Source organism: Pieris rapae, chromosome 22, assembly GCF_905147795.1.
Source record: "Pieris rapae chromosome 22, ilPieRapa1.1, whole genome shotgun sequence".
Classification (NCBI taxonomy): domain Eukaryota; kingdom Metazoa; phylum Arthropoda; class Insecta; order Lepidoptera; family Pieridae; genus Pieris; species Pieris rapae.
This window is the reverse complement of record NC_059530.1, coordinates 5,115,005-5,140,032: the sequence shown is the minus strand read 5'-3', so window position 1 is coordinate 5,140,032 and position 25,028 is coordinate 5,115,005. Positions and strand designations below refer to the sequence as shown.

Here is a 25,028-nt window from a genome sequence, read left to right as displayed (position 1 = left end):
AGGGAGTCGGTACGGAATAAGTTTAAGGAACTAAATATTATGACATTATCCGGTCAATATATTCTTGAAGCCTCGTTGTATGTACAAAAAATTTAAACGATTTTAAAACAAATGGTGACTTTCACCAGTATAATACTCGAAATAGAACTAATTTGAGTGTACGACCAACCAGGCTCCAGAAAAAAACCATTCCTTATATGGAAATTGTATTCGTTTTTACAACAAACTCCCAAGCGAAATTAGGGAACTATCAGTAAATAAATTCAACGCCCTTGTTAAAAGTAAATTAATTAAGAAAGCCTTTTATAAATGTGACGAATACTTAAATGATCCTAATCCTTGGGATTGATTTGCTCCAGTTCAAACAATTTGTATTAAAAACTTGGTGATTGAAAAGAGTGGCGGAAAGTTTATTGCCACTTCTTCTTGCCCGCTCTACGCCCTTGACTTGCGAACTGGTAGTAAATGTAAATTTACAATTAATTTAATTTTTTTGACGTTCATAAGTGTACTTGTTTACCTATATGAATAAAGATATTTTGAATTAGAACATTATTGACATAATCCATTCTATTTCCACTTCAGCCTGCCGTTTCGTATGCCATAAATAGATGATTAATAAACTTTTGAACCCAACTAATTATTCAACAGATATAGCGCCAGGCGACACACAATTAATTATTATGCTAAGGATCTGTCAATAAAGTGTCATAATTGCAAATAGAACAATATTACAAGCTTCTCAAATGATTGCAAAGAATATGGTATGTATAGAGTCACTGACATGAGTCTGGCTAGTGAACTTTTTGCTAAACGAAATAACTGTGTAAGCGATATACAATCATGATAAGTTTTAATTGAGTGGTTATTGTCTGGGTTGTTTATACTAGTCGTATATTTCATAAGAGCTTACGACTTGTTTATTTTACTTGCCTACGTCTGTTCGTGTATAAGGACGAGTAAATAAGTCTGTTTAAAAGAAAAAAAACACGTTATACTTCTGTGACGTAACAAAACAAAAAATATTTTTTTTAATTTTATTTTTTGCCTTATTCTACGTTTGTAGCAAAACGATACAAACAAAAAAACTTAAATGACTATAGCGAACTTCAAGGTGTTGGTTTTCTGTGACGGTGTGCGCAACATAGTAAAAATTTACTCTCATCAATTTCCGCGCCAAAAAAAGTATAACTTCATAAACTTCATGTGATCGCATAGTATATAATTAAGTTGCTAGCGCCTTTGTACGCTTACATCTCTAAACCAGGCTATTTTTCCGTATAATGTATTGCGTATATATATGATCATACTTTAAGGAATAAGACCCGCTTTAAAACTGGTAGCCTCATGACACCCTGTGCATACACAGTAATTATTTTTCTGAGTAAAATTATGATTAGCAATATAACTTTTTTCGATAAATATCTGTGGAAATCAAAATTGACTGTCGTGACTGTATCGAATCCAACCGGCTTAATTAGCCGTTCAATTAACAACCTGGCGTTTTCACTAAACGGCGCTTCATTTCACTTCCGTCCTGAAAGATATTTTAATAAAGTTTTCATTCAGCATGTCCTATCTACGATATTTACAGTACTTCATTTTAATGTGCTAAATTCTTGGGATGCCCGTATATAGAGATAGAAAAAGTTTTGAAACTTTTTTAAGTTTCGAATTTAAAAGAGTCAATGTAAACCTAGAATAGGGCTTTTAAAATATATCCACATCTAAAGTTGTAATTCTTTACTGTCATATCACCATACATGCTAATCGAGATCTTATCAGTGGTGTTAATGCCTTGTTTGCAAGTGTAAACACTGTAGTGAAAAAAAGTTATCAGTGTAGTAAGAAGTTTAGTAAAGGCAGGCGGAGCGCGGGGCGTGGCGGGCCGCCCATCGTCTTTTAAAAGCGAGTGCGACGCGTGCGCCGGTTACAGCGTGGCCACTGACCGGCGCAGAAACACGAGCGCGTACGGTGCGACACGACTGCGAACACAACAGTGCGATCACCAGCACGGAGACGGGAAAAAATACCAGGTAAGTTCCCGGTTCTTTTGTATGACAAAAGCGAGTTCTTTTGTCAATTGTTTTCTTTATGTGAAACATCTATAGCCGCACGTAAAACTGATTTCTGGCGTGGCGACGCGTCGCCAGTCGCCACGCTATATGATATACAGTCTAAATGCAGTAGTATTTCACATTAAAAATATTTAATGAAAATAATGTTTATTCAACAAATAGACATCGTAAGCTGGAATAAAATCGTAATATTTTATTTTATTATTATGACATTATTTAGTTCCAATCACAATCTGTTCTTTTCTGCAAAATATTACTTTTACAAAATAATGTCGATGTTTCACATCTGCCAGGCGTCCTGTGACGGCTCACATTTTTTTTATTTCGAGACGTTTTTGATGAGCAAGAGTTGGTTTTTTTAATGCCGGGAAAATTAATTCTAAAAATACTGCAAAATAACTTTTGTGTTAATTTTTGAAATTCAAATGATAAAACTGCGATTCAGTGCATTTAATTTTTTAGACTTATTCACAATAAGAAGAATAAGAATAATTATAATTTTATAAAAACGAGTTAAAAATAAACATTCAGGTAAAAGGCCGCTTCCTGTAATTACACGATCTAGGTTAATTATTTGATTGGCTTCAAACGATTTTCACATATTTTCTAGAACCGCTTTTCTAGAGAAAACTCCAATTAAATTAATCAATACATCATTAGCATGAAACTGTTTACATTAAGAATATTTCTGATAAGGACTTCAAAACTTTGTAATATAATATTATAATATAATATTTTCGCGTTCAGCAAATTAAAAAATATTAAACAACGTTTAACGTATCCTAAGTAGTCCAATTCACCTGCGTTCTGTCTTAACGTCATAAATCACAAACAAAACATCTATAAAATAATGTTAACTCGTTCAATCTCCTTCGTGCCTTCTCAATCTACACGACACTGGCGAATTACCTTGTGCCCAGTTGGCACAAATTAAAGCCATTAAAAAATAATCGTATTTCGTTTATATACACAGCTCTCATATGCGGTTACAGCACACAAACATGGATAATTATTTTGTTACTCAATCATCTATATTTATCTCTAGATTAAAATCAAATGATTTCAATGTTAATAAAGTATAAATACAAAACAAATTTAGCTATTCAAAGGATGAACGCTAACAGTATCTTCGGAAACTTGCCTTAAGGGACTCCTTTTAATAATATTTTTTAATTATTAAATTTTAAGGTTACTTATTAGGTATATTTTATGTAATACAAAACATTCGACCCAGCAGACGTAAAGTAAAGAAACGAGGTCTTTATAAAAATCAATAAATTAAAATAATGTTTTTACAATTCAAATGGAACACTATAACATTAAATTACACTAGAACTAAGGAGCCACCCACAAACATAATTTTGATATACAATCAGAGGATCATACAAAAATTAAAAAAAAATCTTGAAGTCGACCGCTTTTTTACATGACAACCTATTCCCAGACCTTGCATATACAAAAACAACATGGAAAATACAGTATTACAATAGTATAGTAGAGTAAATTGAAAGTCGTATTCCAATGGAACGCACACGTCTTTATTGCCCATTCAAGTCCATCATAAAAGGTAGCAATGAGAACGACATGCTGGAATACTCACATAAAACATTCTCAGAAACTCTCTTCACAAATACAGCAACATAGCAGAGGTTTTAAAATACAAACGATTCGTAATATCGAATAGTTATCGTAATAGAAAAGTAGCTTCGTTTTTTCATAGTAAACATATGGAAGGGGAAGCATATTCATATACGAACAATTTCTCTCATCAGTCGGTAGCTCATGTGCGTGGTTAGCAAGGAAACATCTGAAGTAGAAATTCTCTGTCCAAGGCCTCTCTTCTAAGTCTTCTCTTTCTTCTCTTCTTCTAGTGCACAGCTTTGAGGACAATGAGTCTTTTAAACCAATCCTATCTAATCTAGTTGGTGAACGGTGAACTCTCTAAGTTCCCAAAAACATATGTATTTAGTTAAATACTGTTATTAGAAATGGCATGCTCGACAAACAAGTGAAGTGAAAAGAAAATGGGGAACGCTAGTGTCTAGACCAGTGGAAGGTTTTTTTCGGGCCACATAGTTAAAGAAATTCTAGAGCCAGAATTATAAAATAAAATGCAGTGTGTGTTAGAGCTTTTAATGGAAACATTACAAGTAGAATTTACCTTTTATCCATCGTTCTTCATCTATGTCGATGGACCCTCGGCGGGCCGGATTTAACACATTCGCGGGCCGAAGTTTGTCCATCACAGGTCGAGACTAAATTCCTGCCATATAAAATTCTCGTGCAGTCTCGTATAAGAAAATGGGGAATTCTACGTTAGATGGTTGCATGTTCATCTAGTTTTTATTAAATATCAAAACATTTTGGAATGGACTACCGAAATTTACCGACTACACAAATACAAAAGGAATCGTATCGTTTGTTTTACAGTTCGAGTGAACCGCAAAAAAGTTATAATTAAATATAAACAGTCTCATAAAAAAATAATTAATGATAATGCAAATATAAGTAAACAAGTAATCTGCGAGAGCAAAAAATATTTGAACTTTGCGAGGTCAACTTTTAAATTGGGGTCACAACGTTTGTACCTATAAATGCGGCGGTCCTATTTTCTATGTATGAATGTCACGTGACGTCAAATTCGTCTACAACTGTGCCAGTGGTTAAGCGTGTAATTCATATATGAGGACGAGCACTCAAACTCTAGCTATACTAATGGAGATTTCTTTCTTTCAACGAGTCTGTTGCACAGATGTAACTAAGACTATATATGTTCCAAGAGTGAGTCCACAATAGTGACATCTAATGTATTTAATATAATTTTAAAAGCCGGCAACGCACTCGGGAGCCCTCTGGCATTTAGAGTGACCATGGTATCACTTAACATCAGGTGAGCCTCCTGCCCGTTTGCCCTCTGTTCTATAAAAAAAATAAGAATAGTATTTTAATTGTTTCGCGACATTTTCGTATTGGCTTAATACAATGATGATGAATGAATAAACTTTTGCTTGCTAAGGAAACCACCTTGTTCTAGACAGTAAAATGAGTCAGACACAAAAGTCTTAAAAAAACAATATGGGACAAACATCATACGTTCTTATATCGAATCTTATTACATTTATTGCACTTTCACAAAAAATCTACTTGACATGACAGCTGACACGACCTTGCTCATATTGCAACTCATGCTCTGTTAATCAGAGAATACGGAACTGATTATCCAATCATACAAAATGCATCAATACAAATTACGTCAAGACAACGAATTAAAAATATCCAAACAACTTTTAATTTTGTCTTTTAACATAGCTTTTACACATTTAAAGTAAACACTTTTCACCTGATTGATACTATGTATTATTATAAACTTATTTAACATAATTTTGTGGTACGGTGACCTCGCAAAAAGCACATGTAAAGCACGCGAAACGTCGAAAAAAATTTTAATTTAATGTTTATAACAATACATAGTTTCAATCCAGTAAAAATTGTTTCCGTTAAAGTTTTAATTTAATATTCAAAATCACTGTTCTTTCCTTTTTTCTTTGTTATTTATTTGGGTTTGGATTTCAATAAGTTATTCTCACGTTCGAATACACTGAACAATCAGCATAATTTCTATGGATGATTGCTGGCTTCATCGTGCGACTATCCATTAGTGCGTTGGTGCGATTCCTATGCAATAAACTGTATGTTTGCATCTAATACTTGGTCTTACGGTCAGAAAACATCGAGAGGATACCGGGATACTACTAAAAAATCACGGCATGTGCACAAATACAGCTGACCATGTAAAAAAACAAATGATCAAGATACAGATACAGTAATCTGTGGCCGAGACAGACAGTTACGTCGTAACGAAATCCCAAGTATTTATAGTCTATAAATCTCTTAAAGGTAAATACTTTATCCTTGTTTACGGTCATAGACTGTACCTGACATAAGCCAGTGACCGCCGAACGCCAATTGGGATAGCCGACGATATACTTGACCCTCACAAATGATCCTTGTCGTTACGATTTGCCACCGGTTGCTATGGAAATAAAATTCATTTAAACTAATAATAATAATAAGACAATATTGTATTTGGTTCACACAACATTCATGTAATTTTAAAAGTATAGCTAACAATGTGTAAAATTTTACCGAAACTACGAGCTTTTTCAAGTAATCATTCAAGGCAAAGTGATAGAGATCTGGCCGCAGACTCACACCTTGGCTGACTAATCCTAGGCAATGGTATGATCGAAGTTCAGAAACCCAAAATTAAATTAGCCATACTTTGATGGCCATTCAGAAACCACCAACGCAAACTTCATATATAAACGCGATTTCTTTAACTTACTGTTGTGATAATAATTGATAATATGAAACAATCAAAACATATATTCATGTAGGTATAATGTACAATTATGAAAATCATTCAAAAAATTGCTGTCAATTGTCAAAACTCAAAGGGCGTAGAACGGACGAGAAGAACTGGCAATTAATTATTACTGTTTTAAATCACCAGGGTGTGTGAGCACCTGCAACTATCTCATGTTGCAGATGCTGCTCATCTCATGTTAAAGCAGTTAATAAATGTAATAACTATAACCTACTCCTTCCTTCAGAACCAGTGTTGGCCTAGTGGTTTCAGTGTGCAAATTAAAAATAATATCTTTGTTTTGTTGGATACAATCTTTCCTATTATAACACACTTTGTTACGGAAGGATCGTTATTACTATATGTAATTATGGTTATTGTATGTTAAAAAGCAATACACTAAATATAGCAAGAGAAGAAACAAAAATCATGTGAATTTAATGTATGTAGTTAACATCTATTCAAAGATCCGGATCTAATCCGTAATTTGATCTTTTAAAATTTTAGCCTCCTCCCCGTTAGCCCCCAGTATATGAAACAAGATCACAGTTTATTTTCATAAAACTCCAAAGCATTGTTTCATAAAAGATCAATAAAGTGCGATATCCCTTAGTATCAGATGAATTTCCCGTCCGTTTTTCTAATCTTTAAATCATTTTGGTCTTATAAAACTCCAAAGCATTGTTTCATGAAAGATCAAAAAGTGCGATATCACTTAGTATCAGATGAATTTCCCGTCCGTTTTGTTCATCTTTAAATCATTTTGGTCTTATAAAACTCCAAAGCATTGTTTCATGAAAGATCAAAAAGTGCGATATCACTTAGTATCAGATGAATTTCCCGTCCGTTTTGTTCATCTTTAAATCATTTTGGTCTTATAAAACTCCAAAGCATTCTTTCATCAAAGATATTATAGTGAACGTCTTTAAATGTCTCAGGCTAACGGAGATAATCATTTAAACAGTCAGGCATAAACCCCGTTGATTGCTATTTACCGACTCCAATGACCTACAACTGTAACAGACCACCCAAAGCATGCGTTTCTTCAAACTCATTGGCTTATAACCGGGATTTAAGATAAAAGTTTTATATGATCCATCTCTTTATTCATGTAAAAAAATATACATATTTAAGACGCTTTGTGTGTGTACCGTGGGATCGATTCCCGGTGGGAGTCTTACCTGGAAAAACGACTTTTATTACTTACTCGATAATTATTTAAAGATAGAGTATACCCTTCAGTCAAAGGCCGGCAACGCACCTGCTAAATTGTGTGGGTAATGACAGCTCTTTTTGGGCATAAATACTTAAACGGTTTAATGGCATTTTAACGACATTGAATGGTTGTATTTAATGTAGATAATCATTTCATTTTTTGCGTTAGATTATATATGAGAAGATATGCATACATACGCAAATATAGTCAGCTAATCGCTTCGCTTCAACGATTTTAATGTTTTTGTGTATATCCGGTAGGTATGTGAGGTCGTTTCTTCCAAATGATAAGTGGTTCACACATTTTTTAATACATTTTAGATAATTTATTTTATTACTTAATCATTATTTTTAAAGAAAAAAATATACATATAAAATCACTTTAACCATACATATCAATAATGTAAGAAAGATTATAATAATCTAATATAAGTAACGTATAAGAATAATCCTACATCATGCCGCATATTATTTGCAAGCGATTCTACGCTATTTTACTTTGACTTAATATCCTATGACCCCTGGTTAGGGTAGAGAACATCACTATTACTATGACCCGTATAGAATTACTAAATTATAATTAAATTACATGTGTAAGTATTCATTTAATTCATTAATTTTCTAATAAACTTTTCAGTTAAATACTTGTGTGAGGTTATATTCGTTAGCAGGGTGTTGAATTAAAAAACTAAGTTGTTAAGTGCCTACCTAATCCTCATTTATAATCAAATTAAAAGTAACTAGTAAAAACTAAGATTCGTAGGATGTGTTACTATTGTACTTTATGTAAACTGTAATTGTCATGTATTTATAATAGATTGTAATACTGTAGATTATATAATAATATGATGAGGTGTACTGTAATATAAATTAATACAATAATATTACAAAGGGGAAATATGATGCTACCAAGTATATAATATCAGTGGTAGTTTATAATTAAAAAAGCCGGATTCCAATTTCTGTGCGTATCTGCTACAAATCTATTTGACACCTCGATTAACAAGAACGATTAGCTCTCGCTTAGAAGTTAAAAATAGTGCAATAAGAAATGTAAATGCATCAAAATCACTTCGATATAAAACCTGCTTTGTATAAAAACAATGTTTCAACATGTATTTGAATTACAACGCGCGTCTAGTCTACGAAATAAGCCGCGATTCATGTTATTATCTAATCAAGTACAGTCGCACTGAGGCACGGAGCAATGATGTGATAGGTGTTATATATCCTAGGGTTCGCAACGAATTGCGCTATATTTATTGGGCATTTCAAAATCCAGACTGTTATGTTAAAAATGTTTACATGACGCACGGGTCATGCTTTATCGTAAATCTCGTCTCTGAATACCCTTTGGCATAAGTACTATGAGTAATCCGTACATAATTGGACGGGTCACATTGGCTCACGTGATTAAGATATATTAAAGTTGGTTTTGGTTTTAACTTGCAAAGACACCTAACTCTGTTTTATTTGTTATGCTGTATAAATCACTATGTTTATACGTGTTTTATTAAAGCTTTAAATTCAATGAATCGCTGTCTCTTACATTGAACAATCAGAGAGTTTTCTGTCATCAATTATAATTATTTTTATCAAGGTAATATTTGAATATTACCAAAATGTGTTATGGTTTAACGTACGTCAATCTTGAACATTACTTAGCGATACTGGCTTAGCTGGTATTAATTACAATAACGGAATGATAAGAATACATTTACATACAAACCTTAAGGTTTGTAATAACCATACAAAATATTGTCTTAAAACGATACAAGGGCGAACAAACTAAAAAATAATGATAGCCCTATATTCAAGATAATCGCCGATTGTATGCGCATGCGTCTTGCAATTCACATGTAAGCAATTGTCCGGAACGTTCTTACTATTCAATTTTAACATGATCGGTTGTATTTACAACTGTGCCTATAATATAACTGAGTAAATATGTATGTAAATCATCCAATTGATTTACTTTATTTGTATAGAATTTGTTTTTTTAGTTTTAAGCGAGGCATTTATCTAAATCGTTGGAGTTACGACTTGAGATGCAGGCAGGCAGCCTCTTCAGCATTTTAATTACTATATCATTTATTATTCGTGACTGATTAATATAGTGAAAATAAATAAATAAAATAAATCAGTGGCGCTACAGCCGCTTCAGGTCTTGGCCTCAGATTTTTGAATCTGTTTCATGATCATTTTTTAAATCTAATAGGTAAGTAGGTGATCAGCCTCCTGTGCCTGACACACGTCGTGGACTTTTTGGGTCTAAGAGATGTCGGTTTCCTCACGACTTGATTTATTGAAAATTAATAATAATACTTTAATACAATTTCTGCGGCATATGTTACAAGCTCGGTTATCTAAAATATCTGACAATTTAGGAAAAAATAAATGTTCCAAAAACTTAAATATACAACAAAATTAATTGTTATTATTCACCGCATCCAGTTAAAGGCACCATACTAACACTAATGTAACACTCGAGAAATACATATACCCGCAATATTATTTTATTGCAAATATTTATTTATTACCTAACAGATGGCGCTGTGTTAAAAGTACCAACGTTTTACATAAGTTCTCCTACCTTTTCCCTTGAATAGTTTACTATAAACCTTAGCCGCAGCAACGCTTGGTCGGGTCTGCTAGTATACTATGTGTTCCATCTTTAGCTATATCTTTAGTATAATTGTTTTTTGTTTTATATAATTTACATTATAAGTAAATAATGAAAACCTGAAACCCTGCTTTTTCCGCTTAGCAACAAATTTTGCGATTTATTTATTTATACATAGACTTTATGGCTCAGCCTTAGCTAACTTTATGGGGTTATAAAGTTATTAATAAACAACTTTATTGTCTAATGAATGTTGGAAGCTCGGTTTGTTATGACTGCTTGCTGATTGAAACGACAGGAAAAGTTCTCGTAAATAGGAAGGACTACGACCTAAAGGTGACCAGACCCGTACTGAACGGGACTGTCCCGTTTTCCAATTACGAGTCCCGGTGTCCCCGAAATGAACTGTGGGACGCAAAATTGTCCCGTTTTCAAAAACCGCTTGAAAGTTTGAGCAGCAGAATATTAAAAAAAACGTGCCAAAACTTTCATTCTTATTTGAAATCGTCACCAGTTTATTTGTTCTTCTGATAAATATTAATATAACTTATCATTTTGGGTACCTAACTTCTAAGTCAAATAACTTTAGATAAGTGTTTTTTTTTCATTGACTACTTATTATTTGACCTAAATTAAACTAATGTCCCGTTTTGGGTCAGAGAATAAATGGTCACTTTGCCTGTGTACCAATTCTTACTCTTGCTGTATTTTTGGAACCATGTAATGCTCAAAGAACTGTACCGAATTCGGGTAGGTTAGAGGAATAACTATGAAGTATATCTCTAGTCAATTATTGAAAAATCGGAATCGGTTTAATTACTCATGCGTATTTCAAAAACATTAATATTAAAAAAAAGTTGGGTTTGTAAAACAACTGTTTGGCTAGGAATTGAATCCAAAGCACACGTTATTTTTGTTAACCACTAAGACGTGGAGGTTGGTAAGATCTAAATAGCGTCGATATAATATGTATATTCGAAGATATGTCAAATAAGAAACATTCTCAAAAAATAAAACAAATATAATATGAAAAGTAGTTTTTATGTTATTGCAACGACATGTTCAATAATTACTGTAATATGAAATAGTATCGCTCTCTATAAGCCACGAGCCACGTAGTACAACCACAACTATAAAGCGTGCCATAACAATCATACTTGATTATGCATATGTGAAACGAAATGGCGGACGGCACAGTAAAATCTGTCTCGCTAATCTGTGGCGAGAAACGGAACGTTTTGTAAAATTCAAAATTGGAACATCATTATAAATAATGGCGGACGAGTCATTTGTCAATTGAATTATGGAATTTTCTAGAGAAAAAATACATATGACAAGTTTAAATAGGCATGAGGCTATTATTAAAAAAATATCAACATTTTTCACCTTATAAACCCAATTCACGCATCGAAACGGCGGTCCTCTTAATACATAAGGCCATTTTAGTTTAAGTGAATTATAAAACAAGGCTTCGTCATTCATAAAAATGCAAATCAGCGTCTTCCTTTCCATAAGTGCCATTCTAAGAATAGGGTGCAGTGGGTGGGTGCAGTATGTGTGGTCATTGTATCATAAAACTAAACGTGGGTCTAATCACTTTGTTAATTCAATTGTGTCCAAACTTGGGACGAGCGTCTTTTTGAACTTTGGTTGCGATTTCTGACGCAGCTTCAGATTTTACCTTAAAATTATTGAAATTAAACCGCCTACTTAGTTGATATTTCTTACAATAATATATATTATAGTGTATATATTATTGTGTTTAAATATTAGAAAAGAATCAGATTGTATGACAAGATACATTAGATAACTATGCGACCACACAACTATCAAATTTAAATAACGGAATAAAATAAAATTGTCACCGTTACACTCGTCATGCTTTAGACTCAAAAAGCCGACAACGTATGTTAGGCACAGAATCACTTACCTGCTTATTAGAAAAATGTATTACCAAACAGATACATAAATCTGAGACAAACCCCAAGAGTTTTAGCGCCACGCGTTATTGTAAATAATTTAATAGAAAGCAATGACTCAACTCAAAAATACTTTATTCATATAACCAAGTACACTTATGAACGCCAACAGAAAATATGTTAAAATGATTCTTAATTTAAAATCAGTTCGCAAGTTCCGTAAAGAACTGGCAAGAAACTCTCCGCCAATCTTTTCAATCGCTTAGTTTTGAGTCATACGGTTCGTTTGTTAGTCTGTTTGAACTGGAGCAAATCAATCTCAAGGATTACTTAAATAATTGTCAAATTTATAAAACGATGATTTATTTATGCTTAACAAACGATAAAGTTTACGTATAATATAATAATAATAATAATAAGCATTTATTTATCTACATCTTACTTTAAACAGAAAGAAATATATTATGTAAAATTTTATTTCTCTAAGATTCGGCCACTTGGCAAATTTTACGTGAAATATATTTTAATATAATATTAATTATTATTATAACACAAATGATACACTATAGTATATTATCATTAGTATTAATGTTTGTTCACAAAGTCAAATTAAGGTCAGATGACCAGACCAAACGTAATTCGATCATCGATCGCTCTGAAGTATTGTTGTAGATTAACATCAGAAACGATATCTTACCCGTATTTCAATACGCGCGTGTTTAGGAAGAGTACTCCCGAATCAAATAATAATTTAATATAATTAGTTATTATGACAAATTTTGTAAGGTCATTAAGTGTTACATTTATATTAAATAACATTCATAATTTGGTGGTTGTATATTATGCAAATTACAATAAAAATACTTTTGTATTGAAAACCAGGTTAGAGATGGACACGAGTTCAATGAAAAGTTAATATAGATAGATATTGATTTGTTCATCATTTATCTCTCTCTTCATCTTCATCTTTGAAAAATTTAATTTATTGAAAACATAGCATGAAACCCACGACCTCTGTAATGTGAGGTCGTGGGTTCAAACCCTGACGGAAACTAGCATTTCTTTGCCCCAAAAACGAACGTGGTTTGGAAGGCTAATCACTGTACAACTTGCCTGTTAGATAAATTAAATAATGACGAAACAGATCCACAAATTTGAGGCCTAAACCTAAAAGCACCAAATATTTTTATTAGTTTCAGACACTTATGGCCAATACTTACTTTAAGTGGTCAAGTGGGTGTCAAGTTTCGTTTTAATGTAAAAATTTCAACTCGTCATTGCATTGCATCAAGGAAATGAAAAATGCGTAAAGCATCCCTTGTTTAATACTGGGTGGCGCCGGTGTCATGTTACACTTACCCTTTGTATAAAAGCGTTTGCTACTTCTTATATGAACATTCGTAAGCTCCGATTACAGTCACGAAGACTGAATACATTAAAAAAGACCTATTTAAAATACTGTAAGTAAAAATATTTAAACAACAAATAATTATTAAAAACCATCTAAAGAACTATTACAATTGTAAAAACATTGCGTTTTCGTCTGTTTAAGAGAATCGGGAAACATTTAAAACGAATAAAATTTAATATGGTTCGATTAAACAAATTTGTTCTAACATTGTCTTGCTCGTTCGCTCACAGGAAGCCATATAAAATGCTAATTAATTTCCACTTCACAACATCTATTCTTTTTACAGTTATCCAAGATGTCTTTGGTAAAGTCGGTACATTTTGCCGTGATCACAGTAATCTTGCTGGTGGATACGGGTTATTCAGCGCCACCCGCTTTCAAATTGTGCGGCAGACAACTTGTGGAGACCATGGAAGGTCTCTGCAAAGAGTACAATAGCCCTCCTTGGGACGTACCCACAGGTAAGAAATTATAATCTCTTTCATACTGTATGCGGAAGTGATTATTCTTATAACGAGAGGTAACAGAAAAATAGTAATAAGAAACACGTTATATCTTGTGTTATACGGTGATCTTATGAATTCTTATTTGATTCAGGCGAAACTACAACAAAATTATACATATATAAACTACAATTATTAATATTGGTTCATAATTTGATTAACAATAAATTTAATTTACCGATTTTTTCCCTAAATAAACATTACAGTAATTTTTAGTTTAGTTTAGAAAAGGTTTGTCTAGGATTACTATAAAACTTAATCTAAAAATAAAGAACAAAAAAAACTGTAAAGAAAATTGTATTTAAGGGTTACGTAAATGTAACCCGTAGCAGGCTCTTTGCATAATATTCACAATCAAAACTTATGTAAGTATGACTTCAATATGTCAAAACCTATCAGATTTTGTCATACGGGAGTTATAATATTGCAGTTTGCGAGTCACGACTCTGAATCTTCTTTTTCCATAAGATTTCCGCCATGGTTCTCTGCTGTTGGTAGTGTAGGACTGATCTTCCAAAAGACGTATACGGGAACTAAAACTTCTCTGCTCCCGTCTAAGTCGCATACATTCAGTATAGTAAAGTCATCACGAGCAAAGCCTTATGCCGTGTGATTGAGGTCGAAGCCCCTGAGGGTGCCTCGTTCTAACCGCAAACCGGTAGTCGGGAGAACTATTGCAAATCGCTTAAAAAAATACGGCATATTTAGCAGAACAAATAGAACACTATTATTTCAAATGAACAAGTACTTCAATGTTTTTCTACAAATGATTACGGCATTTTTACTTTTTTATCGGTGGTATTCGAAATCTAGAAAAATATTGAAGTGCTCTAGAATTTCTATTTTTTTTATTGTTTCTCAAATTTTACATCAATAAATGACTATCAGACAATCCCCGTAAGTAGTCAAGAGAAAATGTTGGGGTTAGAAATGTGACTTACATATGTCAGAAACGTATCGAGTTTTGACATACAGGGGGCTTAGACAAGATGTCTTAACAATAGTTCACGCTAAGTCTTGTTTCTTAATGTCATCCTAAAATCACCCTTTTTGGTTTAGTCATTTATTCGTCCTATTCGGTAGAACTCGTACTTTTATTACAGAGCGAAACTGCGAAGAGAGTCTTAGTAAGAGGCATTTATCCGCTTGGTAACAGTATCTGATATCATTACGCAAAAGATAAGGTTATGAGTTCAATAAGGGCAGGGCTTTCTAGACATGAGAATAGATGTAAACATTAATACTTTGCATTGTCTGCGACTTTGACGTGAGACTGATTGGTATAAAAATAAACGATATCAATAAAGTATTTTAATTACCTAATAATCTATCTCATATATAGTCTGTACTGCAGTTATAAATAGCATTGATAACTGTTATCATTTGTTTATTGACACTATTTTTGATTGAGGAAATAAAAGAAACATGGCAACTTATTTGAAGTAACAAATTGACAACCGAACTTCTTTTTTTTTATTAGAAACTTTTTGTTCCGTTGGTTGATCTGTGAACTGTGACTGGATATTTAAATTTAGATCCGTATTGGTAAACCAGAATTAATTACTAACATGAAGGCAACATATATAATAAAAATTATGTAATTATTTATATTAGTTTTTATCTCTTAATCGCGACCTCTTGATTGTTTACAAGTTAATATAGGAAAAACAAGCTTAACGCCTCCCTATTAATATTATCAATCACGAAACAGTTTCGTGCTATGTTATATAAACCAAGGACATCTTGGGAGCGCAACATCGTGGGAATTTCCATTCAATATAAAACACTTGTTTTTACTGTATTCGTACACAATGGCCATTCGAAATTCAAAATTGACCATAGCTATTAGAGCGGGAAAAGTAAGAATTCCTATTATGGCATGTGGGAAAAGCGATGGTTTAAATCTGAAACATATCAGAGATTAAATTGGTGTGAAAGTCATTAGGTCCAATAATGCTTCAGAAAATATTTAAATCAGAAATTTAAACTGTTTTATTATGGATAATATAGTAAATTAGGTACCCTGATTTTTATATAAAAACTGACTTCCTTTAAGTAGGTTATACTCCCAAATAAGACCATAAAATAATAATTAATTTCTCATTCCAAAGTATTCCTTTACTAGGTGAGGCGTTGAGTCGAAGCCAACGAATAGGATAATAAAATAATTGTTTTACATATCACTTTTTAAGCGTCATGTTACCACAGGCTCAAAACGTGTTGTACCGAGAAGAAACGTCAAAATCGAGAATTAAATCCAGACCCAACAGACGTTACCTAATAAAAAAAAATATTTTCAGTAATTGAACAGCCTACAGGCGCAGTCAGACGGAAAAGGCAAATGGGCATTGCGGATCGATGTTGTGTCTCGTCTTGTCGGGCAACTGAACTTTTACAATACTGCTCCGTAATAAAGTAAGTTTGTCTATTAATTTTTTGTTTTAAGAAAACTAATCTGGATAGAATTAAGCATGCAAATCGTTAGGACAACATAACGTTAATTCAAAATAATAATTTTTTAACCGATAAACAAAATTACTTCAAAGGATGGGTAATAAATAATCTTTTATCGTTCTGTGTACAAATATTTATTACACTATTATATAATACATATGTTTATAATTTAATGTAATTATTTTAGTTACGCAATTTTTGGAGATTCTTGACTCCCCCACCCCATGTAACGCACCGTAACGTTTTTCTGTACCCAATAGTAGAACGTTTAGTAACCACCTAGTGATTCATCAAACCTAAAGTTGCCATTTAAAAGGTTTAACGTCAAAAATAATATTAACAATAACGCATAATTAAATTCCCTCCCCTTACCGTATCGTTTTACGAAATACTTGAACGCACCCTATCCACGGTACATGTAATCATAAATGAATGATTTATATATAACATAGTAAAATAGAAATTTCATAATTTAAATTGATTCCTAATATCCATAGATTAGAGACACCACTGGAGCTGACAGACGAGCACTTGATCGAGGATCGCTCCGCGGAGGCTTCGAGTGGCGTGCCAGCAGCAGTGGTAGCGAAGGAGTCATCAGAGCGGCGCTCGGTACGAGGTCGCAGTCGCGGGTACGCAAAGCGAGGGCGCTGTTCGTGTCGGCGCAAACGCGCGGGCCGACGACGTTCCTTGCTCATGGGTAACACGGTGTGTCTCATCTTTGCCGTACACTTGTTCTCTTTAGAAACTGTTGACAGTGATATATACAGAGGTTTATATTTTTTGCCAAAAAATTACAGTATATAAGGCTTTTAAATAGCTGCATAGTATTGTGTTAAGTAACTTTCATGTACGTGATTTAGAATTACACGCGTATGGCACGCATAGTCGGTATGTGGATCGATTTGATTGAAACAAATGATTCGCCTCTATGCAACTAAAGAGTTTTGAAATATAGTGGATAGTTTTCAGAATACTTACTGAAATATGTAAAGAAATTCGCGACTCCGCGGCCGTGTGGCAGTTGTTCACTTACTTACATATCAGTGATTGCAGTTGCATATCGTATTAAATTTTTATGTTTTAAAGATTATCTTACTTTACGGTCTTATTCATAAACTAAAAACACCAAATATTTAAATAATTCTATTGAAAGTTGTCAATGTGAATTGGAGGCATACAATTATGAATAAGGCGGTAAAACTTACATAATGGTTTCTGACATTTGACATAATAAACAATGTAAGCCAAAGAGAACAAGTATTCGGCTACTAACACTCATTACTAATGCTTGGGTATGTTAACTAACAGTTTCATGTAACCAACTGCATTCATATTTCTGGTCTTGATAAAATATTAAATAAAAGTGCGAACTTATTCTATAGTCCAGAAATCTAAGTGCGATAATTCTCTTAAATTCCAAACTCATTTAACACAATGATCAACTTAGGCTGGTCTGTGGAATACCTTAGTTTATCTGTCAGTTTTTTTATTTTACTTAAGCTTTTTAACAGATTAAATCGCCCCCATTCAAGCGAGCTACGTTCGCCTAAAAAGCCCGGGCTGAGCTATCAAAGTTCATAAGGGCAACAGCGATATTTTATTCAAAAAAAAAATTACGGCTTCTAATATTCAAATATCGTTGTACTGGCAAAGACCAAGGCATATAGAGTACATTCGCATGGCGACTTATTCCTGAATCATGAAATGTCAAAATGTTAATGCTTTTGGCACGCACTAATAATAAGAAATACTCTTGTCCTTCGTTGCACGGACCCATTAATTCCTTTAAAAATATAAAACGGCAGGTCATTAAGCTTTCATTACAAATCATATACCATTATTTATGTAGGAAATGTTCAGCTTCAATTATTTTAATTCATGTTATCATTAGGATTGTTGACATGGCACAAAAAGTTTATTTTTACTCGTTATCCATTTGGCGGGTCATTGATAAATTTTACCTCGACCTCACGAACTCTATATTCAAACATTTTTAGCATTGATATGTTATCGTTTGTTTATTTCAGAAACTCGAAAGGAATGCCGCGCGCGCTGCCCCCGTGGTAGGCACCGTCTCGCCCCTACTGACCTGGGGAAGAACTTTAAACACTGATTTACCGTCAGCAGAAAGAGACCGCTATGCATATATTGCGGTGTATTCGTAAAAGATTCGAACAATAATGTTACTTTTTGATGACTACGGCCCCTAGTCTGGTAGACACGACCGATCAGTATAATTAGCTAGAAAATTGTAGATAAATACAACAATAAGTAGCCAATGAATTAGGATCAAGATTACATCAATACCTAAACAAGGGGAAAAAACTGTTTTGTTCCATTCTACGTAATTAAATTTTTTTATCCGTTACATGTAATGACGTAATTTTCGTTGCTATCTATGGTCTCATTCAGGATACTTTTTCACCACATAATAAAATCACCTTAAAAATAATCGATAATGAGGTTTGACACTTCTTTGCCTCTTGTGGTCAACATCCACTACACCATACATATAACAATAAATGATGTAATATCTTTGTAATAGCAGACTTGGGGCCTATACTTGTATTATCAATGCCATAATAAGTCTATCTCTGAAACTTTCAGCAAACTAGGTTATTAGATAATAACGTGTGCATGTAGTACGTAGAAAAATCTAGGATTTATAAGTTATTGTAGCTTGAAAACAAGTTCCTTCCTAGAAATGTGTTCAAGTATTAAATAATCTAAAATTTAAGATAATCAAATTATGATAATCCTGATAGTAAACTGCGAACTAGACTAACTCTCTGTTTTGATGTTATATGGTATACCATATGGCTATTATCCAGTTCTTACATTCAGATTTCGCACAGTAACTAGCACTATCTTAGGTGGGGGAAAAATAGACAGTAGATATACATCTATTTGGGCACTATAAACGACAGTAATAGTAAAGAAAATATTACTTTTATTTAATTTTTGTTCAATCTGGCAAACTCAACTATGTTTAGTCTAGTTCAGTAAAATCAGATAGATTATATTGTACTTTTGAAATGTTCATTAGATAGGCGATTTACGTACATAAAAACATGCCACACGCTCATAATATAAGAATAATAATGTAAATATTCATAAATGCATTGTAATAACTCTAAAACTATGTAACACCTACCACATAAGATTCAAAGATCTCTTAAGCATCTGTGATAATCCAATTGATAAAGTAATTCATTAACTTATGAACTTTTAGTAATATCATGTTTTTAGATTAACATGTCTCTGTGTTTGCGACGCATGTCCGGGTAAAATGATATGTATATTTGAGGTGACTGATTAAACAAATTCTGTTTTTAAATAAATTTTTTTTCTTCCCAGTTCAAATCAAATAAAATTTTAAAAATTGTTTTGCTTATTTTATTTAAATTAAACCTAATAAAATAAATAATCTTACAATATTTACATCAATTCTTCACTATCATATGATTGTCTAGATGTCTTTAATTCAATTTCTGTATCCTCGGGTTTATTAAAATAATATTTACAAAAAATTAAATATTTTGCTAGTAAAATACCAACAATAACCACACCTAGTCATATGGCAGTACCATCACTGTCATTTTTATTAGAACTGGAGTCATTATCTGATGATTTCTGATTTGATGATTTTCTTAAAGGTAGCACTTGAAACCTGAGTGAACTGCCTTTTTGTCTCTTTTGAACTAAATTACCATTTGATTGAAGGTTTCTTTCAATTGTTGAGTATATTTTGTCCTGGAAGTTATTTAAAAAGATTACCCAATTTTACTATATATAATTGATCAAGAGGTTAGATATTCTAAGATTTTAGGTGCTCTCACACCAAATAAATACCATATCTTTCATTCAAAGCATGTCCAAACACTTGTAAAAGACAGAAATTGTGATTCTCAACACGATGCCAAGGTAGTAATTGTTTTTACAAGGTATAGATTGTTTTATAAAAAAGAAGATTATCTTAAGAAGCTTATCTTAAGAATAGTAAAATCCTAAAAACTTGACTAGAGTATGATCCATATAAAGGTATTAATTAAAGGATTAAAAAACGCAAAACCAGTGTCTGAGAGAGATCACCTACATGGTCACACAAAAAATGATCAAAGAAATACTGTTAATATTGAATTTTTATAATACTTACATAGTTTGAGTTTGTTTCGCTTTCCTCTCCAGATATCACAACTCTGACTTCAAATTGTTTTTCTAGTAATTTCCCAATTTTCTTAATTCTAGTCATCAAGTCATGTTCTGCTATTCGTGATGAGAGTGTTAAAAGTTTATGTCCTTTGATAAAATTATTCTCTTTGGCTTGTTGTTTCTGTTTCCTTTTAGATATTTCCTCTTCATGATACTCAGCATTTGTCATCAATCTGAAAATAAAGGAACACTGTGTTTTTTTAACTTTCTATTTTAAGCTTGAGGTAAATTATACTATTGTTATACCTATATGCCATAAGGTAAATAAATATATATGTGCAGAATAACATTACAAATTAACACTTATTTCTAATTTTCAAATTTACCAAAGCTGTATTTTCTTTCATAACACCTAATAAATCTCTGACAATGTGAAACACTGAATAAAAATAAGAATATTTTCCATTCAATTGCACAATTTTACTGAGTAATTTATTGTCTTACTTATACACAGGTCTGCGTGTTTTAGCATCTTCATCCTGAATTTTGACTAGTTTTAATTCTCTTCTAGTAGAAATATTTTGAGCACTTTTGAGGTCGGTTATGCTTACTGTATCATCAGTTCCAATAAGAGTAATTCTAGCCTCAAATACCTTTTTCTTCGGTATATCTTTACCAGCAGCAGATATTTTCATAGTGATCGGTCGACAATCAAGGAACTTTGTTATTCGTGTTAGCGTTAAAAAAGAAATCATTTCGATATTTTTATAAAGTTACAATTCAGTAAAATTAAATTTATAAAACAAGACACAGTTTATTAATTACTTGACAACTGACAATTTACAACACCAGTTACTTCGTTATATCGACGTTACAACCTTCAGATTTAATTGTTAACAAATTAATTATATGTACAATAATATGGTTTAACGTGCTGCAGAATTATTATATAATATTAGATGCTCTATAATCTAATTTATTAAAAATAGCAATTAATACAATAAGTTGTATTAATTTCACTTCAAAACGTGACAGTAAACAGGGTCAAAAACATGACTACAATATTTTGACGTCTGAGGTTTTGACATTAAATTTTATTTTTAATCAACATTCGGCACTGCTAGTTCTTCTTGTTTTGACAGCCGAGAAGGCAAAATGGTTGGTGAATTAAATATTAATCTTAATTAATATAAGTAATCGTTTATGTTTTTGAGACTGTAACTATATATAAACTTATTTCTACTTTTCAGTCGGCGCACAAGACATTTATTATTAAGCGAAAACTCGCTAAAAAGCTAAAACAAAATCGACCCATTCCACAATGGGTAAGAATGCGTACAGGAAATACCATTCGGTGAGTACTAACAAAATGCTTCTATATTTAATTTATATCTCAAACGATTTAAGTAATTTATCTTTTATTACAAATTTTATTTGCCAACCGACAACAAATAGTAATAACTTATCGATTGAAAGCAACTACCTGGGATGTCCAATTTTGTATTTACTTATTGACTTCATCAAATACTCTGTCAAGGCAGATTTTTATATTCAATGTCTTTATTTTGTCGTATTTTGCTCTATTTTATACTTATAAATTGTGTATGATTAAGCTGTTTATATACCATTTTATCTGTTCGACATAGTTAATTGATAAAAAGTAGTATTAGATTAATGATTGATAATTACTTTTTAGGGTTATAAAATCCATTGTTCTTATTCAAATAGTAGGAATGCTTCATTAAAATTTTCATTTCTATTAAGAAAAAGCTGTGTAAAACAAACACGTTATTTAATGTATTTCTAATTGTTTGATGACAAGTAAATTTTGTTTAATACACTTAATATTATAATTTCATAAATGCCATGTATAATCTTTGTTACTGCAAAATTAAATAGGTTATTACATTGACATTAATGTCCACTTATATTTATTTTATATAAAGAATTAACCGTTTTTGGGATGCCATAAACATATCTACAGTATTTAATTATTTAAAACATGCTTCTTTATAGTCCTGTAAAGTTAAGACCATTGTGTGTGATAATTACTAGTCCTGATTATCCACTGCCTATCAACATGAAACAATTATTTGATTTTTTTTGAATTATTTGAAGATTCATGTGTGTCAATTATTGATCCATTTACTTTGCTTAGGAGCATAAAATACTAAAACTAAATTTTATATTTACAGGTACAACGCTAAGAGGCGTCACTGGAGAAGGACAAAGTTGAAGCTGTAAGCCTTCTCAATAGCTGTTAAGATAATAAAACTGGCATAAACTATATAGTATTTTTACTTCCTCCCTAATATAATCGGCAAATAGAAATTAGAAATGCTATTATTAAGGATTTTAATAAATTACTTTACTATTTATTTTATTTTTAAATTTAATTATTTACTATTAGTACTACTGATTATCATTGCATAAAAGTAATTGGTGATTGATTATAGTTTCACTTAAATTTTAGAATATGAAAATTGGTTTTGCATGAAGCAATTACTTCAGAAGATAAAAAGTAGCAGATTTAAAGTACTATTTCGCGAAGTCCAAAAAACCTGTATCGAGATAATGAGGGTTAAAGTTTTGATATCTTTTATATAAAATTCTTGTGGCACGGGGTTAGTAACCGAACTTCTCCGAAACGTCTCGACCGATTCACATAAAATTTTGTGTGCGTATTGGGTAGGTCTGAGAATCGAACAACATGTATTTTTCATCCCCCTAAATGTTAAGGGTGGTCCACCCCTAAATTTTTTATTTATTTTTAGACAAAATTTTACGATACACCATACAAAAATACATGCAACCCTAAATTTTCACCCTTCTACAATCATCCCTTATGTTTTTTTGTTAATTATAAACTAATTTTTTGGCAAAACAACGTTTGCCGGGTCATCTAATATTATATAAATTGCCATAACATGATAAATAACGAGTTCGGTAATTAAGGACTAAATGGTAGATTTACAAAAATAGTTTTGAAAAGCATCGTATTTTGGCCCTGTGGTTTTTAAGTCTTTTTTCCATCAAGTCTTCATTGTATCAAGATTTCATTTGGTATTTTTTACTCGCCTCTTCGTCACCAATATAATAATATTCTAAATTAGTAAATAACTATCATCTATTTGACTGCTGTTTGTACAATTCAGTGTATTGTATTTCATTATTTCTAAAAATTATGATTTACATGTTTAAATATTCTGGATGTCCTGAACTATCATACCGAGATTTTAAATATAACACCATGAATAGTTTAATCCATTTTTTGTTTTTAAAAAAGTACAGATATGATTATTTCTCACTTTGGAAATATTTTTCTAAATTGAACAAACGACATGGGATTTTATAAATTTTTGCTTTTTGGTGTTTTGGCTAACTGCTGAATTTGAAAACTTAGTGATTTTAGTCTACCTAAATGCCTACTTATGGATGAAAACGTTTTTAATCAATTTCAAGCTATGTAATTTTTTGATAAATAAAAACTAGTAAATGTGATTAAGTAATTGCAGTTATACTTCTTTTGGTTCGTTGGAAAAAAGGACGAGAGTAAGTTTGTCGATATCCGCGCACACCGTTACAAAAAACCGATACCTTGATTCCTGAAGTTAACTATAGTCATCATTTTAGTTTTTTCTATTGTCAGTGTGTTTTTCAAGTAGAAATAATCTTATAAAAAAAATTGTAAGTAACTTAAGTACCCACACGTTTTTTTCACATTTTCTAATAGGACCAAAGAATATATGGCACGACCTGGAGCAACAAATACAGATGACTGTAGACCGTAACGGCCTACAGGACATGTTAATAAAGCACAGATCGTGCCTGGAACGGTTCTGTGAAAAAATCATTTACACTAATATTATAAAGAGGAAAACTTTGTTTGTTTGATTGTAATGAATAGGCTCATAAACTACTGGACCGATTTTAAAAATTCTTTCAGCATTCGAAAGCTACATTATCCACGGTGTAAAAAATCAACCAAGAAATTTTGCGTACCCTGCCTAAACTAAAAGATAGAACCATAAAATGTTGTAAGTAATTGTAGATCTTATAAATATCTACAAAAAAGTCCGCGACACACTATACATATCTATGTCGAGCGAGGCACAATAACCATAAATGATATAAGTACATGGCAAAACGATGTTTACCAGGTAAGCTAGTGGTATATATAAAGGCGGCAAACAAGACAGAAGACACGATGGCAGGGGAGTAGAGTAAAAATTTATTTAAAAAAAAGAATATATATTTTTATTTTTCACTATTCGTAAATTGGAAACCTACAAAATTCACGGTTA

At 32.1% G+C, this 25,028-nt stretch overlaps 3 protein-coding genes across 3 annotated transcripts; 2 read left to right on the top strand and 1 right to left on the bottom strand.

Moving 5' to 3' along the window:
• The first annotated feature begins 1,907 nt into the window (after positions 1-1,907).
• On the top strand, positions 1,908-19,957 carry LOC110996560 (insulin-related peptide 4). The gene is made up of 5 exons (XM_045633103.1): positions 1,908-2,036; positions 13,899-14,073; positions 16,416-16,530; positions 17,067-17,201; positions 18,600-19,957. The coding sequence occupies exons 2-5, from the start codon at positions 13,908-13,910 to the stop codon at positions 18,637-18,639; spliced, it is 456 nt and encodes a 151-aa protein (XP_045489059.1). The 5' UTR covers positions 1,908-2,036; positions 13,899-13,907; the 3' UTR covers positions 18,640-19,957.
• On the bottom strand, positions 19,955-21,560 carry LOC110996559 (translation initiation factor IF-3, mitochondrial-like). Its single transcript, XM_022264297.2, has 3 exons — positions 21,229-21,560; positions 20,729-20,957; positions 19,955-20,325 (listed from the first exon to the last, which is right to left on the bottom strand). The coding sequence occupies exons 1-3, from the start codon at positions 21,477-21,479 to the stop codon at positions 20,146-20,148; spliced, it is 660 nt and encodes a 219-aa protein (XP_022119989.2). The 5' UTR covers positions 21,480-21,560; the 3' UTR covers positions 19,955-20,145.
• Positions 21,561-21,767: 207 nt separating this feature from the next.
• LOC110996545 (60S ribosomal protein L39) lies at positions 21,768-23,011 on the top strand. Its single transcript, XM_022264279.2, has 3 exons — positions 21,768-21,882; positions 21,975-22,078; positions 22,920-23,011. The coding sequence occupies exons 1-3, from the start codon at positions 21,880-21,882 to the stop codon at positions 22,966-22,968; spliced, it is 156 nt and encodes a 51-aa protein (XP_022119971.1). The 5' UTR covers positions 21,768-21,879; the 3' UTR covers positions 22,969-23,011.
• The last annotated feature ends 2,017 nt before the right edge of the window (positions 23,012-25,028 follow it).

Bases quoted from the DNA above. Each gene is read 5' to 3' on its own strand.
- LOC110996560 (XM_045633103.1), top strand. From the start codon at position 13,908: ATGTCTTTGGTAAAGTCGGTACATTTTGCCGTGATCACAGTAATCTTG. The intron at 16,531-17,066 runs GTAAGTTTGTCT...TAATATCCATAG, and splicing joins CAATACTGCTCCGTAATAAA to ATTAGAGACACCACTGGAGC. The intron at 17,202-18,599 runs GTACGCAAAGCG...TGTTTATTTCAG, and splicing joins GTACGAGGTCGCAGTCGCGG to AAACTCGAAAGGAATGCCGC.
- LOC110996559 (XM_022264297.2), bottom strand. From the start codon at position 21,479: ATGATTTCTTTTTTAACGCTAACACGAATAACAAAGTTCCTTGATTGT. The intron at 20,958-21,228 runs GTAAGACAATAA...CTTTATTTTCAG, and splicing joins ACACGCAGACCTGTGTATAA to ATTGATGACAAATGCTGAGT. The intron at 20,326-20,728 runs GTAAGTATTATA...AATAACTTCCAG, and splicing joins GCGAAACAAACTCAAACTAT to GACAAAATATACTCAACAAT.
- LOC110996545 (XM_022264279.2), top strand. The intron at 22,079-22,919 runs GTGAGTACTAAC...TTATATTTACAG, and splicing joins CGTACAGGAAATACCATTCG to GTACAACGCTAAGAGGCGTC.